The 14,710-nt window shown below is 34.5% G+C and overlaps 1 protein-coding gene across 4 annotated transcripts in view; it reads right to left on the bottom strand.

The window, feature by feature from the left end:
- Positions 1-13,831, bottom strand: part of ABCA6 (ATP binding cassette subfamily A member 6) — a 51,939-nt gene extending 38,108 nt beyond the window's left edge. The window contains exons 1-9 of one of the 4 annotated variants that reach the window (XM_039859211.1): positions 13,430-13,829; positions 12,680-12,838; positions 12,058-12,158; positions 10,610-10,811; positions 8,446-8,607; positions 6,880-6,983; positions 6,271-6,497; positions 2,792-2,933; positions 1,818-2,003 (exon numbers count right to left, since the gene is read on the bottom strand). In XM_039859211.1, the coding sequence (XP_039715145.1) occupies positions 1,818-2,003; positions 2,792-2,933; positions 6,271-6,497; positions 6,880-6,983; positions 8,446-8,607; positions 10,610-10,811; positions 12,058-12,153 (1,119 nt within the window). In that variant the 5' untranslated portion in view covers positions 12,154-12,158; positions 12,680-12,838; positions 13,430-13,829. Of the gene's footprint in view, positions 1-1,817; positions 2,004-2,791; positions 2,934-6,270; positions 6,498-6,879; positions 6,984-8,445; positions 8,608-10,609; positions 10,812-12,057; positions 12,164-12,679; positions 12,839-13,429 lie in introns of all 4 variants that reach the window. The other 3 variants (XM_039859213.1, XM_039859212.1, XM_039859210.1) reach the window with 3 other exon arrangements.
- Between the last annotated feature and the right edge of the window lie 879 nt (positions 13,832-14,710).

Raw genomic sequence — 14,710 nt, 5'->3', positions numbered from 1 at the left:
CCCATTTACAATAAATAAAAAAAGTCTCCTCTCAAACTAAGATATCTTCCTCAATCTGGTGAGCTAGATGTACAAAAACCAAAACCACAAATCATGTGTAATCATGAAATGTTGAAAGCTTTTTCTTTGCCTACATTTGTATTCAACATTGTACTAGAGGTCCCAATCTGCGCAGTTAGGCAATAAATGAATGAATGAATGAATGAATGAATGAATGAATGAATGGCATAAGGATTGCAAAAGGAAAAACAAACTATCATTTGGAGACAACATTATTATATATAAGGAAATCCCAAGATAAAACCCTGAAAAATATTAGAATTAATAACAGAATATAGCAAGAATACTGGATACAATACCAATGTACCAAAATCAGTTGCATCGTTCTACATTAACAACATACATTTCGAAATAAGAATTTAAACAGAGATGCTATTTATGAGGCGTCAAAGAACTTGGGAATAAATCAAACAAAAATGTGTAAGACTCTATACTAAAATTAAAACAATTATGAAGGAAAAATTAATAGGAAGATATATTATATTCATGATTTAAAAAAGTGTCAATTTTCTCCAAATTGACTGAAAAATTCGACTGCATTAAAATCTCAATAGCTTTGCATTCACATACTGTGTATAACTTGATAAGTTAATTCTAAAATTTATATCGTTGCAAAGAATCTAGAATAGAAAAAGACTCTCTTGGAAAAGCAAATGAAGTGGTTGAATTGTTACTACTAGATATTAAGACATATTATAAAGCAAAAAATCACGACAACATAACAGTGCACAGACAGACAGATGGGCCAAGACATGATTGCTTGAGTTGTGACAAAGGAAACGCTGCAATTCATTTGGGGAAAGGATGTCTTTTCAATAAATGGAGCTGAAGCAACTGGATATTCATGTCGAAAAATTAATATTGCCTCTACCTATAGATACACAAAAGTCCTTTTGTAAAAGATTCTGCATCTAAATATAAAAGAATCAATCAAGCTTCTAGAATAAAAACGTAGAATATCTCTGTAATCTTGGGATAAGCAATGATTTAAACAGACACAAAAAGTATTCTATAGTAAAGAAAAACTTGACAAACTGGACTTTATCAAAATTAAGAACTTCTGTCCAACAGAAGCACCACTAAGAGAGTAAAAATGTCAGCAACGAATAACTGAAAAATGTCTCATATTCAGCATGTATAAAGAATTCCTACCGAGCAATAAAGAAAAAGTAGAAAACACAGTAGAAAATGGGCAAAAGAGCTGGATTGGTGGTTTTTAAAAAAGAAAATTCAACAAGACATCAATGATCAGATAAATAAGAGTTAATGCCATGACGATATATCATTACATATCTATCAGAATGGCTAAAATTTCAAAGACCGAAAATACTAAAGGTTGGTGAAGATTTGGAACAGTTGGAATTTTGAAACACTGTAGGTACAAAAGTGAACTGATGTAACCACTTTTCACTCAAAAAAAATTGAGATTTCAAAAAGAGGTTTACACAACAGTTTTAAATAAACAAATAGAATGCTTAGTTATGTGAAGTGAAAAGAAAGATAAATATTTGTATATAGAAATAAAACGAGCAGAAAATACTTCAAAGCGAAAATATATCTGAGATGTAAAAATCTGGAAGACTTTCTTACTCAAGTTTCTTTGGGAGATGACTATTTTTTCTACAATGTAATAACAACATTTTAAAATTTAGCTTTAGAGTAGAACTGTTTAGGACAAAAGTTGTGCATTGGAAAGAGTCATGAAGTATCAAATTCTTTTGAAAGGTCAATAATAAACCAATGAACTCTTCTCTCACCTGGGCCATTCCAGCAGTGAAGGCAAATGGGCTGCAGATACTCAAAATCCATTCCACAGATGTAGGAAGTTGCCTATAAAATGCAGTGAGTCCCACACCCCCCCAAAAGAGAGTGAGGAGAAACACAACCAAATTGATGAGGACAGTTTTCTTGAACAACACGCTCATCAGGAATGTTAAAGCTATCTGAAAGAGAGAGAAGACAGCCGGCTGTTATTTAGATTTAATTTTCTGAGAATCGTTGGTAGCACAATAAAACAAGGATCTTTATATCATAACGTCTTCATCAGTGAGTCAGTGATGAAAATGTTTAGGTGTAATTGTACTCAGTCCTTCTCTCAACTCCTTTATAAACAGGATCCTTATTTGCCCTATTCAAATGCTAAGCTTTTGTTGCTAAGCAAAGGGTGGGAAAAGCTGGAAGAAGAGCTGAGGAAAACAGACTTGGAAAGATTGGAAGACACTAAATTAATGTGTTAAAGTGCATTGACATACCTTCTGCAGAAAACACCCTGGAAAGTGGGAGAAATCAGAGACTCTTGTTCAGAGAAGGGAGAAGGGGTGAGAAGTCAGGACAAGGTGGACTATTAAAGGGAGAGGAGTTGCTACCATGTGATGGGGGCCTCTGGGGGATAAAAGATGGGTCCACCCCTCAAGTGCATCCTCATTAATCATCTACAAAAGTCTTAGAAAATTTAGAGCCAAAATATATTTTTATTTTTGAGGCATCATTTCATTAAATCAGTTCTTCATGCAAAAGAGAAGTCCATTTTTATTTATGTTACATGATTTTATCACATTCATAGAGACACTCAAACACACACACACACACACACACACACACACACACACACACACACACACACACAAAATGGGCATGAAAGGAGCGACGAGTAGCCTGCCGTGACATTACTTTTTTCTACAGATAGCTAAGGCCTAAAGCAGAGAAAGTGGTAATAAATGCGTGAACTTACCAAGGACAAGCCATATAAGAAAAAGAGTGTAAATATAACCATGAAGCCTGTCATGACTATAATTTGGGTAGATATTATGATCATTGTAATGATTATGGAAATAATGAAGATGAAGCCAGCATAGATTAAACCCCAGGAGAGCCTAAATAAAGACAAAAAGTTATTGCAATTATTTTAACTGTATTATGAATATTTCAAACATACAAAAATATCTAAAGAATAATGCAATGATTGCCCTTGTATCTGCCACCTCGATTAATTACTAAAATATTATCAATATGACATTGGCATGATGCCTACTTGCTAGGTGTCAGCTCTCTATTCACACATTGTATAAGTAGTATAAAGATTGTATAAATAGTATTATATGTATTCTTCTGCAACTCGTCGTTATCAATCAACATAAACAATAGTATACACAGCTATATATTTCATTATACGAATACATCCCAGTGTTCTGCCCATAGATATTTGTTTCCTTTTCTTATTTTTTACTAATGCATCATTTCTAAGAACATTCTTCTGTCATTTTGGGAAAATGCACAAACATGTCTTGGAGGTAAATTTGCCGAACTTAAGGAGGTAGGCATTTTGTACCCTCAGCTTGATTGTATATTACCAAAGTATTCTGATTGTAGACTTGGAAAGGAAACTTAACAGCTACTAATCAAGCAAGTAACCACAGAAGCATTGCAGGGAAGATGATAATCTGACCATTCTTGAGGCTCTCAGCCAGCACCTCCACTCTCCCTAGTAGCAGAAAATTGAAATTTCTTAACTCTACTAAGCTCATTCCATTTTTGCTATTCCTATTCATGATTCTTGAACTTATATAAATTATAGTATGCCCTTAAGAGTTCACACTGTTTTGCTTTATATGTGCTGGTGTTCACATTTTTATAAGGTAGCTATTAATAAGAAACAGTATTTACCCTGAGATCTAACAAGCCTAAAGGGGGTTTTAGTCCAAGCTTCTCATTTTACAGATGAGTGAACTGCAGTCCCTATTATTAGTTCATGGGCCTATTCAAGGTGGACAAAGTAAACCAGTTTAAAAAGATAAGATGAAGCAGCAAGCCTTTGCTCTTTCCTCTACATAAAATTGCCTTATTAAGAATTCGCTTTCTATTACTCGGTCATTAAAAAAATGAAATATTACCATTTGTAATGACATGGACGGATGTAGAGGATATCATGTTAACTGAACTAACTCAGACAGAGAAAGACAAATACCATATGATTTTGCTTATATGCTGGAATCTAAAGAACAAAATAAAATAACAAACAAAACAGAAAGAGACTCATAGATACAGAGAACAAATGTGACTGCCAGATGGGCAGGGGTTGGGGGACTGGGGGAAAAAGGTAAAGGAATTAAGAAGCACAAATTGGCAGTTACAAAACAGTCACAGGGGTGTGAAGTACAGCATAAGGAATATAGCCACTAATATTGTAATAACCATGTATAGTGCCAGGTGGGTACTAGACTAATCAGGGGGATCGCTTCATAAATTATATAAATGTCTAACCACTATACTGTATACCTGGAACTAATATAAAGTAATATTGAATGTAAAAAAAAAAAAAAATTAAACCACTGAAAAAAATAGCAAAAGTAGTAAAACTGAGAACTTGCATCAATATGTTCCAGTACAACATGTTTACTGCTTATTTGACTTTTTTCTAAATTTCATATCATTACAATGATTCAGCCTGTGTTAGAAACGTCAGCGTTTTTTAAAAAGCCTACCACATTCTGCAGAATCCATTTCCTAAGAATGGACGGGAACTACAAAGGTAGGAATTGAAAAACCACAGAGTAGGGGAATTACAAATACAGGAAATTAAAACATTATCTAAAAAAAGGAACTCATTGCAGAGAGTTTGGGGTAGGGATAAGAAAGATGTTACTAAATCCAAGAAAACTTTCATAATACAAATAAAGCAATTCAGACATCACACTTAAAGAATAAACAGTGATTACATTTATTACCGTAAATTAAAAACAAGGTTGTCATAAAATTTATTTGCAATAGATGTCCTGTACTTAATAAAAATGTTTCAGAATATATATATATATTCTGACAGAGACTAAATCAAAAAGATATATATATATATATATATATATATATACACATATATATATATATATTCATTTTGCTAAGTTTTAGTTACATGCATACTAAGGTTTTATCCTGAGAATGAATCCACATCTAAATATCCAGTGCCTTTCTGATTTTCATCTAGAGTTGACTTCAGTATTTTAGGTGACTGCGCAGATGGCGTTCCACAAGACATGCCCTTGACTGAAAGTTCTTTTTATACAGAGCCCCCCTCTCTCCCCTCTTAACAGACTCCATTTATTCCTTTGTACTTCCCTAAGTTCTACTACAAAAACATTCTCTTCTCCTCCTTTCTTTTTTATTTAAAGACACAGTTTCTTCTTTTTCTTTTTCATAATTTATATATATTAAAATTAAAACTCTATTAATAAAACATACTTCATAGAAAATTTATAATTTCTTAGATAATAATTTTATTTCTGGGAACATGTGGCTTGTTTCTCATCCATTCCAAATAGTTCCACATTTGTAAATAGTATTTTCTTGACATGGGGGTTATACAGAGAAATATCTCCCATTAGGTTTCTTTTGGGGTAAAATAAATTATTTTTCCTTTGTTTTTCTAGATAGCATGGATTGTGCACCTAATTATATTGCAGAAGTCTCTACTTTGGCCTCTCTGAAGCTTAGAATTTGTATGATTTGCATTTTCATGTGCTAATATTACCTATTTGTTATTTTGGTAGGTTTTTGCTTCTCCTCAATTATTTGTTTTTATTATAATACAAATACATGCACATAGACATACATATATATATACACACACACACACAAAAATATATTTCAAAATTTCAAAATCACTTTAAACTATTTGTGGAATGGGCCAAGATATATGTGTTGTATGTGTTGTATGTGCTGGAACTATTACACAGACTCTTTTAAATACCACCATATGGTATTTAGTTGCTCCGAAAAATATATCTCTAGTGACCAAACCTCTGAACACAAGCTAGCCAATACAGGACTCTACTTTCTTCAACACAAGGAACTCTGAAGAAATCCGATGATAACTATGTGCAGACCAAGCCAGAGAGTTGCAATCACAATGCCTGGTGTGGAGTCCCAGCCCTGGCACTCAGCATCCATTTGACATCAAGTAACTACTCTTATATTCTCTTTGATCTTAATGGCGGTTTCCTCCCAGCATTAGCTGAACATATTCATGGCACAGAAAAAGTGCTCAGCAAATTATAATCACTACTGCGTGTGGCAAAATTTGACAGAGACTAAATCAAAAAGAACCAAAAAAAAAGTAGCCAGTATATCAAGTTTAAATCATGGTGTTCTGCGACTAACACTTTTCCGCTGCCTCTGCGCCTCTCTTATTCATTGGTACTGCTTGCATCCGTCACTCACCAGAATGCTGAATCTCGCAGACCCATCATTTTCATCAAATCCTTATGCATTTTTCTCTCTTTTGTAACATCGACTGATGCAAAATATATAAATGAAGAGAAGTAAAGCAAGCAGTAGAAAATAAACATCTCATTTTGAAGGATGTATTTAGAAATAAAGGGTAGCGTCTTCATATTTGTAGCAGTGACTGACATCAAGTTTTCCATCACAGAGTGATTTGTCACGATCTAAAAAAGTGTTTAAACAAACAAAATCATTATTTAAAGTTGAGAAACTGGTGAAATCAATAAGCTATGGGGATTGTGCCAATGGCAATTTCCTGGTTTTAAAAACTGTCCTATGGTAATGTAAGCTATTAGCATCAGGAGAACCTGGGTGAAGGGAACAGAGACCACCCTGGACATTGTTTCTGCAACTTCTTGTCATTCTGTAACTCCTAGAAATTTTAAAGTTTAAAAAAAAAAGCAGTGTGTTCCTTTGCCTAAATCCAGTCTCAGCATCTGTATACCTGCTTCATTATATAAACATGTGAAAACCTGAGTATATGTCACCTTTCATCAAAATCTTGGTGCTTCTAGAATTAGTTTACATTATTAGAACTTTTCTTACTTGTATAATAGCAGCATTAATTGCAGTTTGTAAAGTCACAAATCCTGTATTCCAGTATTTGGCCAGTGAACATGCAAAGTCACTGTCTGTATTCCAGCAATGAGCTGTAAGCACAAAGAAAAGTGGAACCAACGTTATGGGATGAAGGCAGTTGGAGAATAAGAAAGAAGAATCCAAGAGAAAACAATCTAGAGGAGGCTCCCATAGTCAGAACCTTGAACCACTTGCAAATAGAAGTTCTTAATAAGGCAACTTCATTCACAGAGACCACAGGATGTACAGGGAGGCTTAGAAGACAAAAAGGTGAAAGCTCCAACTGTATTGGACTCCTCGCTGTGCCTCAAAATGCCAAATGCACTCCGGCGCTAGAATATTTTCTGTGCTCAGATGCTCTCTCTCCGGATTAATTCATGGCTCACTCTTTCTCTCATCCTGCTCTCTTCTCAAAAGTATAAACTCATCATAGAGGTCTTTCCTGGCCACCATAAATAAAAATGTCTAAAATAACTCTTTCAGTCTCTATCATCTATCTCCGTTTTATTTTTCTTTGTTGCTTTATCACCACCTGGCAGGGTGCATTGTTATCCCCCGTTTTCTGTCCCTGGCTGTAATAATTTGTGCAAGCAGCCTCTGCATTTTGTTCACTTCAATCTTAGAAGTGCAAGAACAGTGCAGCCCACATCATAGACCCTCAGTGAATGCATGCAAAAGAACCAATTCTATTAATCGCATCAATCCTGCTTCCTAAGGGGCCCTCAAATCTGTTCACCTCTGTCCTCAGCTGCCTCCACGCTGGTCTAAGCCACCATCAGCTCACTAGGACATTTCACTGCATTCTCCCTGGCTCCTCTGTAATCCATTCTCAGGGCTATATCCAGAGAGCTACCTCAGGCTTGGAAATCTAGTCAGGCCTCTGCCCTGACTGAAGTAATGCAATGGCTCCCCATTGCCCTGGGATTAAAGGACGCCATGGGATCCAGCCCTTGAGTAAGTCCGGCCTCATCATCCCATCGTATTCCTTTGCCTATTGTCTATGCAGTTATCCTGCTCTTCTTCCATGCATAATAGGAGATGCCCTTTTACGCCTCAGTGCCTTCACGCTTGCCCTTCTTCTAGCGGAAACACAATGCCTCTAGCACCTCACATGTGCTATTTCTTCTGTTAGTTTAAGCATCGCTTCCCCAGATAGGACTTCTCTAATCCCAAGCATATTAGGAACCCATGTCTAAGTCCCTTCAAGGACTTGCCCTTATTGTTAACTGCTCAATATATGTCTTTCTTGCTAAACTGGAATCACACCTGAGGGCTGAGACCTATCGGTCTTGATCGCCCTCAGCATCTTTCGCAGCATACACCTGTGAGCACACTATATCTATGTTGGATGACCCCATGATCTTTTGTGTATTGTCTTCTAGTGAGATAATACATGACTTTTGAAAAAATTCAGCAATGTGCTTTTGAATTTTCTCATGTACCATTGAAACCATCTCTGTTGAACATTCCAACATGTTCCTTATATTAAAAACATAGAAAAATGCCATACTGATATTTTATATGGGAAGTCACCTGAGAAATGTTCTTCCTTCAAAAATGGAATGATATGTCCCTGAAAAAATTTTAACTTATAAGAAAAATTGTCATTAAAGACGATTCCCACTGCAGTTAGGAAATGGTCTAAAATTATTTTATCCATAGATTGTTGATTTGGTGCCCCAATGACTTCTTTTCCTGTGAATTACAAAAAAAAAAGACATAGAAGATTGTTAAGGAGTTTCACTGCAACAGAATGTGATATCCAACTGTATCATCATATATTTTTTGTTAGAATTAAATAAAATCTTTTTCCACTTAAACAAAACCCAAAATGCAAGGGGAAATTTTTCATTTTAATGCTTTAGATTCTAGAATCAGGAGACATGATGAAAATTAAGTGTTTTTAATTTTTAAAAATTTTTTCCAATTCACACTTTTATTTATTTACTTATTTATTTATTTTTAATTAAGTTTATTGGGGTAATTGTATTAACATTGGTTAATACAATTAGATAATTTTCAAAACTCTCATTTGACATCTGTATATCCTATTGTGTGTTTACCAAAGTCCAGTTTCCTTCAGCTACCATATATATGACCCCCTTTATCCACTTCACCCTTCCCCTAAACCCTATATTTGACCCCCTTTACCCCGTCTACCTCCCCCTTCCTCCACTACCCCACTAGTAACCACTAGTCTATAGTTCTCTGGTAACCACTAGCCTATCGTCCATGTCCATGAGTCTCTGTTTGTTTGTCCTGCTCATTTGTTGCTTTTAGGTTTATAACCCACATATAAGTGATGTCATGTGATTTTCAACTTTTTCTGTCTGGCTTATTTCACTTAGTATGATTATTTCAAGGTCCACCTATGTTGTAGCAAATGGCAGTATTTCATCTCTTCTTGTGTCTGAGTAATATTCCATTGTATATATGTACCACAGCTTCTTTAGCCAATCATCTATCGTAGGACACTTCAGTGGCTTCCATGTCCTGGCCACTGTGAATAATGCTACTATGAACACTGGTGTACAAGTATCTTTTTGGATATGGGTTTTCAAGTCTTTGGGTTAAATATCCAGTAGAGGGATTGCTGGATCATATGATAGATCAAGTCTTAGTTTTTTGAGGAACCTCCATACTGTTTTCCATAGTGGGTGTACCAATTTGCAGTCCCACCAGCAGTGTATGAGGGTTCCTTTTTCTCCACATCGTCTCCAGCATTTGTTATTACTTGTCCTGTTGATTATGGTTATTCTAACAGGTGTGAGATGGTATCTCATTGTGGTTTTGATTTGAATTTCCCTAATAGCTAGTGATGTTGAGCATCTTTTCATATATTTGTTGGCCATTTGTATGTTCTCTAGGGAGAAGTGTCTGTTCAGGTCCTCTGCCCATTTTTTGATTGGATCATTTGTTTTGTTTTATTTTATTTTAATAATGACAAGTCTTAGGGCAATTTCTGTACATAAAAAGATTATGCAAGGATAAGGATGTATAAGATAAGTGGTATGCATAAAAAATCAGAATTACTGAAGCAAAGGCACCTCATATAATCTGCGCTTTATACAGGAACCAAGAGCACAAAGTGACTCTGTATCTAACAGACAGCAGTTTCACCTGTTAGAAATTAAAGATGAAAAAGCTGATAGCCAGCTTGCACCCAACTCACTCATGAGTGAAATACACATTCTGGTTATCTCAGTTACATAGTGACCTCATTTAGAATGAATGAAGGCCTTTAAAGATGTTTATAAATGACATCAAACACAGATCATCTTTAGATTGTCCATCCTTACTTTTCATAATTTTAAAATATTGTTTAATAACAATGACCTAATATCTTTTTAGAGTTTTTTCATGAATTATAACTCTTAATCATTGTATTTCCATATTAAAAACACCTACATCCCCCAATGGCATATTTTTCCTAGACACTATTCTGCAAATCTGGAATTAAAAATCTATTGTTTTAGTTAAATTCCAGTAGAAATGTAGGCCTCCCTAAATTGGACCCCCTCAAGCTGAAAGGGTTTTAAAGGCTAATGGGTGTTAGAGAAAGGAAAAACTAGCCAAATTTATATGCTACTTTGATACCTAAATAATCAGCATAATGAATCATTGTAACTTCAAATTAAATATATCTTACAAAAATATAAAACAAGATCAATATCTTTTTTGTCATTAGTACACTTACCGTTCAAAAAGGGAGCAAATGCCGTTTTATTCATTATCTGCTCAGTTATATTAGAGATCGGTGTATATACAACAACCATAGAGCTATTAAATTTATCTACTCTTCCCAAATCCTGAGGCGGCATTTCAGGAAATCGGCTATTTTGTCTAAAATGTGAAAAAAAGCCCATGTACAGGCCTAAAAGTACTGGAATCCCCCACTCCTATAACACAGAGGGGACAAAAAAGAACAAATTTAGACTATATTTCTTTAAAGATCTCAGTCAACACCAAAGAACTAAAGACAAATTCAAATTTTGCCATATGGTTGGCTTCTTTCTGCTCTCCATTCTTCAGTATAAAGGGAACCCAATGAAAGACACATACCAGGATAGTTGCCACCTATATCATTTTCCAATATTAGTTCATTAAATCATGAACTACTGTAGGAGCCATCATATAAACTAACAGGATGACTAACAGGATGACGACTTCTGTATGCATGGCATCTGGCTGACTAAAGTCTACGAGACACAGATTATCCCAGGTAGAGTTCATGGTGGCAAATAGCAATAGTCTTGTCAGTTGTCATATTCTCGTATTGGAAATGAAAGAAAATGAAAAGGAGCTGAGTGGTACAGACTGTCTAGTGTTTCACCAATATCAGTAATCTCTTCCTGCTTGGCACGATGCTAGACCATATTTCCAGCCTCTGGAAATTTAGTGGGACCAAGGAATTGAGTTCTGGTCAATGGAGTGTGAGCAGAAGAGATATATGCCACTTCCAGGCCTGGCTCATGGAACCTTCCACGACCTTCTATATTCTGTCTAGGTCCCTCTACTTCTTGATTTTCTGACAGGGGGCAGTTAAGGTCTCCAAGGACTAGCAAGAAGGCAGAATCTCTAGGTGAAGAAATCTGGATCCCTGAATGACTGTGTGGAGAAGATTCCTTCACCTACTCAACTCACTTCACTTTCACTGCCAATCTTATTTAGACTGTGAAAATATTAAAAAATAAACTTCTGCTTTGTTAAGCCACTGAGATTTGGGGCTGTTACCTGCAGATAGCCCAACTACTTAATTCAAACCGACAATCAGTAGTATTACTTGGTCATAATTCTTGGAAATCATCTCTTGTAGATGATTTATGGCTTTGAAAATAAGTCCTTAAAATTAAAATCCCTTGATTTCTGCTAGGCACTGCTTTTATTGTTTCTTGACTCTAAGTGTATTTCATGCAAATTACAGCAACTTCACAGTTGTTATAATTTACCATGTAATTAAATTTTCGCTTAATCTACATTATTTTTCAAGACTGCTGTAAGTCTCTCAATTCTACAAGTACAACTAGAGACAACCTCAAAGTCAACAAATCCCATCTGTTACTTAAAATATAAGATAAGAGAATCATTAGGCAATGAAATACCAGAATAATGCTAATTGCAGAAAGAGCAAACTTGCAAACATACCAATGAGCTCTCTCTTTTCATCCTCCATTTCTTAAGAAGATTTTTGCACAGAAGTGCTTGAGTTTGTTGATAGACATTTTTCTGTTTCCTGTGCATTTAGCCTGTTCATTAAATGAACAAGAAGAAAGTAAACATGGTGGAGCATAAACTAGAAAAAGAAAGGTATAATAAAAACCTTGATCATATTTTTGGGGAAAATATTTCCTACCTTTAAGAACTGCAGAAAAAAATGGATTTAAAGTGTTATTTCAATAACTTATGATTATAAAATCTTACCTCAAATATACTCACTGTAAGCTATTTTGTGGGGAATGGTGAGGAGGTAAAGTGACTATTATCACAATTTTATAACAATATAGAGTATGACAATGGAAAAAGTATCATTAGATTTCAGAACCTATAAGATACTTCACATTTTTAACCTTTTACGACAGATTCAAACTATATAAGTAGAGTAAATGAATTGAATCTCATCTGCTTAATAATTTCTTTTTTTTGTAAATAGAAGTCCCAGAATATACATTAAATTAATATCAAAACTTAACCTTATTACTTAACCTCATCTGAATAATTATGTCCATTACATGTAACCCCCAATGAGATATTTTCTTGTGGTATTTACCTTCCAAAGTGACTTGAACAACTTTTATCAAAAGAGTTAGGCCCTGGGATAAGAATCCAGACTCAAACTTTGAAATTTGATTTTGATATACAGGAAGAATAAAACAATTTATCTCAATTTTCTGAATTCAGAAGTCCCTGAATAACCAAGAAAACAACTCTGCATGTAAGAAGAAAGAAAAGAAAGAAAAGAAAGAAAAGAAAGAAAAGAAAGAAAAGAAAGAAAAGAAAGAAAGAAAGAAAGAACGAAAGAAAGAAAGAAAAGAAAAAAGAAGAAGAAGAAGAAAAGAAAGAAGAAGAAGAAGAAAAAGAAGAAGAAGAAAGAAGAAGAAGAAGAAGAAAAGAAAAGAAAAAGAAGAAGAAGAAAAAGAAGAAAAGAAGAGAAAGAAAGAAAGAAAGAAAGAAAGAAAGAAAGAAAATTAGAAAGAAAGTAATTTTGCCCAAATGTTTGCAAATAAACAGAGACAATTTTTTTTAGTTTTAAAAATCTCAAAATTAAATTCTTTTAGATTTGCTTATCAAAATATTGAGACAATTCTCCCTCAACTAATATAGAAGTAAAATTTACCATTTTCCTATATTTTACTGTAGTATCTACATAATATATTTGGGGAAATAATAGAAAAGCTTTTGTCATTAGGTCTTCAGTATAAAATACATAAATATTTAGAAACATCTGAAAAACAGATTGATTTTTAGCCGTATCCACCCACATATTTGGCATAGCACAACAAAACAGAACTGTACTTACTGTCTGGAAGAACAGAAAAAGTATTCTGGAAACGGTTTCAAAGCACGGTTCTCTTTTTGTCTAGGGCAATGATTAAAATTTCTTTATTGCCACTTCTTCATTTATTCTTTAAATGGGCATCTACTTCCAACAGTTCTTATCCAGGCTGGTTTCTGAAAAGAGTGTAGTCAGACCAAGCTGCACATGATGAACTTGTTTTGTTTTCTGTCTTTTCCTCCCTAAGCCAATTATTCTGCAGGGAAATGCCTGTTCTGTGGTTGGTTGGGACTAAAACAAATCCTGTGTCTGTGCACTTGGCCTTTCAACTCCAGGGATAAAGGGGACAATGGTAAAAAAGGAAAATGGAGCTAGCCCTTGAGACATGATGAGACCTACATGGGGGAAAGAACAATAAATGAGTAAAAACAGTAATTAAGCAAAGTAGTTTTATTTCTATGAAGTCTTTAGCTACTTTTTTTTTTCACTACTAATGCCTAAACACAACTGTCAATGATATGCTTGACTAATTTAGACAAAATGGGTAGAATCTGCTGGAGCTGAACTTTTTTTGCCTAATAAGGTTAAGCAACCCATTGTCTGCCTTGAAGAAACACCTAAGTTGGACAAATGAAGGATAATACACAAATTCTTTTCTCCCATCCTGTTCAGAGTGGATAGAGGAGTTCACAAGACAACTGAACAAAATAAAAGTAAGTGGATTGCTAAGACCTAATAAAACTTATAAAAAGATCCAGGTCAATTTTTATCCATGACAACTAGGAAAAAAAACCTTGAAATTTATTCAGTTGCTATTGCATAGTTTATCTCTCTCTGTAAAGGGTTACAAACTTCCCATGACCTGCCAAAGTAAATGTCAAAACAGGAAACCAAAGTCCACGAATTGGGAAATCTCAAATATTTGACATGGCTCCCGATCCACAGATGTTAATAATCATAAAGCTGAGAGATGTTCTGGAGAAGGGGAGGTAATTTTTTTGTAATTTAACGCCATGATATTATGTATATACATTTCTCTATATTAGTAATATAGATTACTAATTGGTAAGTAGTTCTATATTTAAAAATAGCCAACAGTGAAATATTACATGTTTTTTACATTTAAAATATGGCAAAAACAAAGGTAGCAAGACGTTCTAAAAGTTTTGTGATAGGGGAAGGGTAGAAGATCACAAACATTGGTAAAATTTTGTATCAGTAACAGATCATGGCCCAAACAAAAATTCTAAGTTTCTTTTATATCACCTGAAATCTATTTCAGGTTTTTATTAATTTTGTTGTTGT

This window comes from Pteropus medius, unplaced genomic scaffold, assembly GCF_902729225.1.
Source record: "Pteropus medius unplaced genomic scaffold, Ma_sr-lr_union100, whole genome shotgun sequence".
In the NCBI taxonomy this organism is placed as follows: Eukaryota; Metazoa; Chordata; class Mammalia; order Chiroptera; family Pteropodidae; genus Pteropus; species Pteropus medius.
This window is presented reverse-complemented; position numbering and strand designations above follow the sequence as displayed.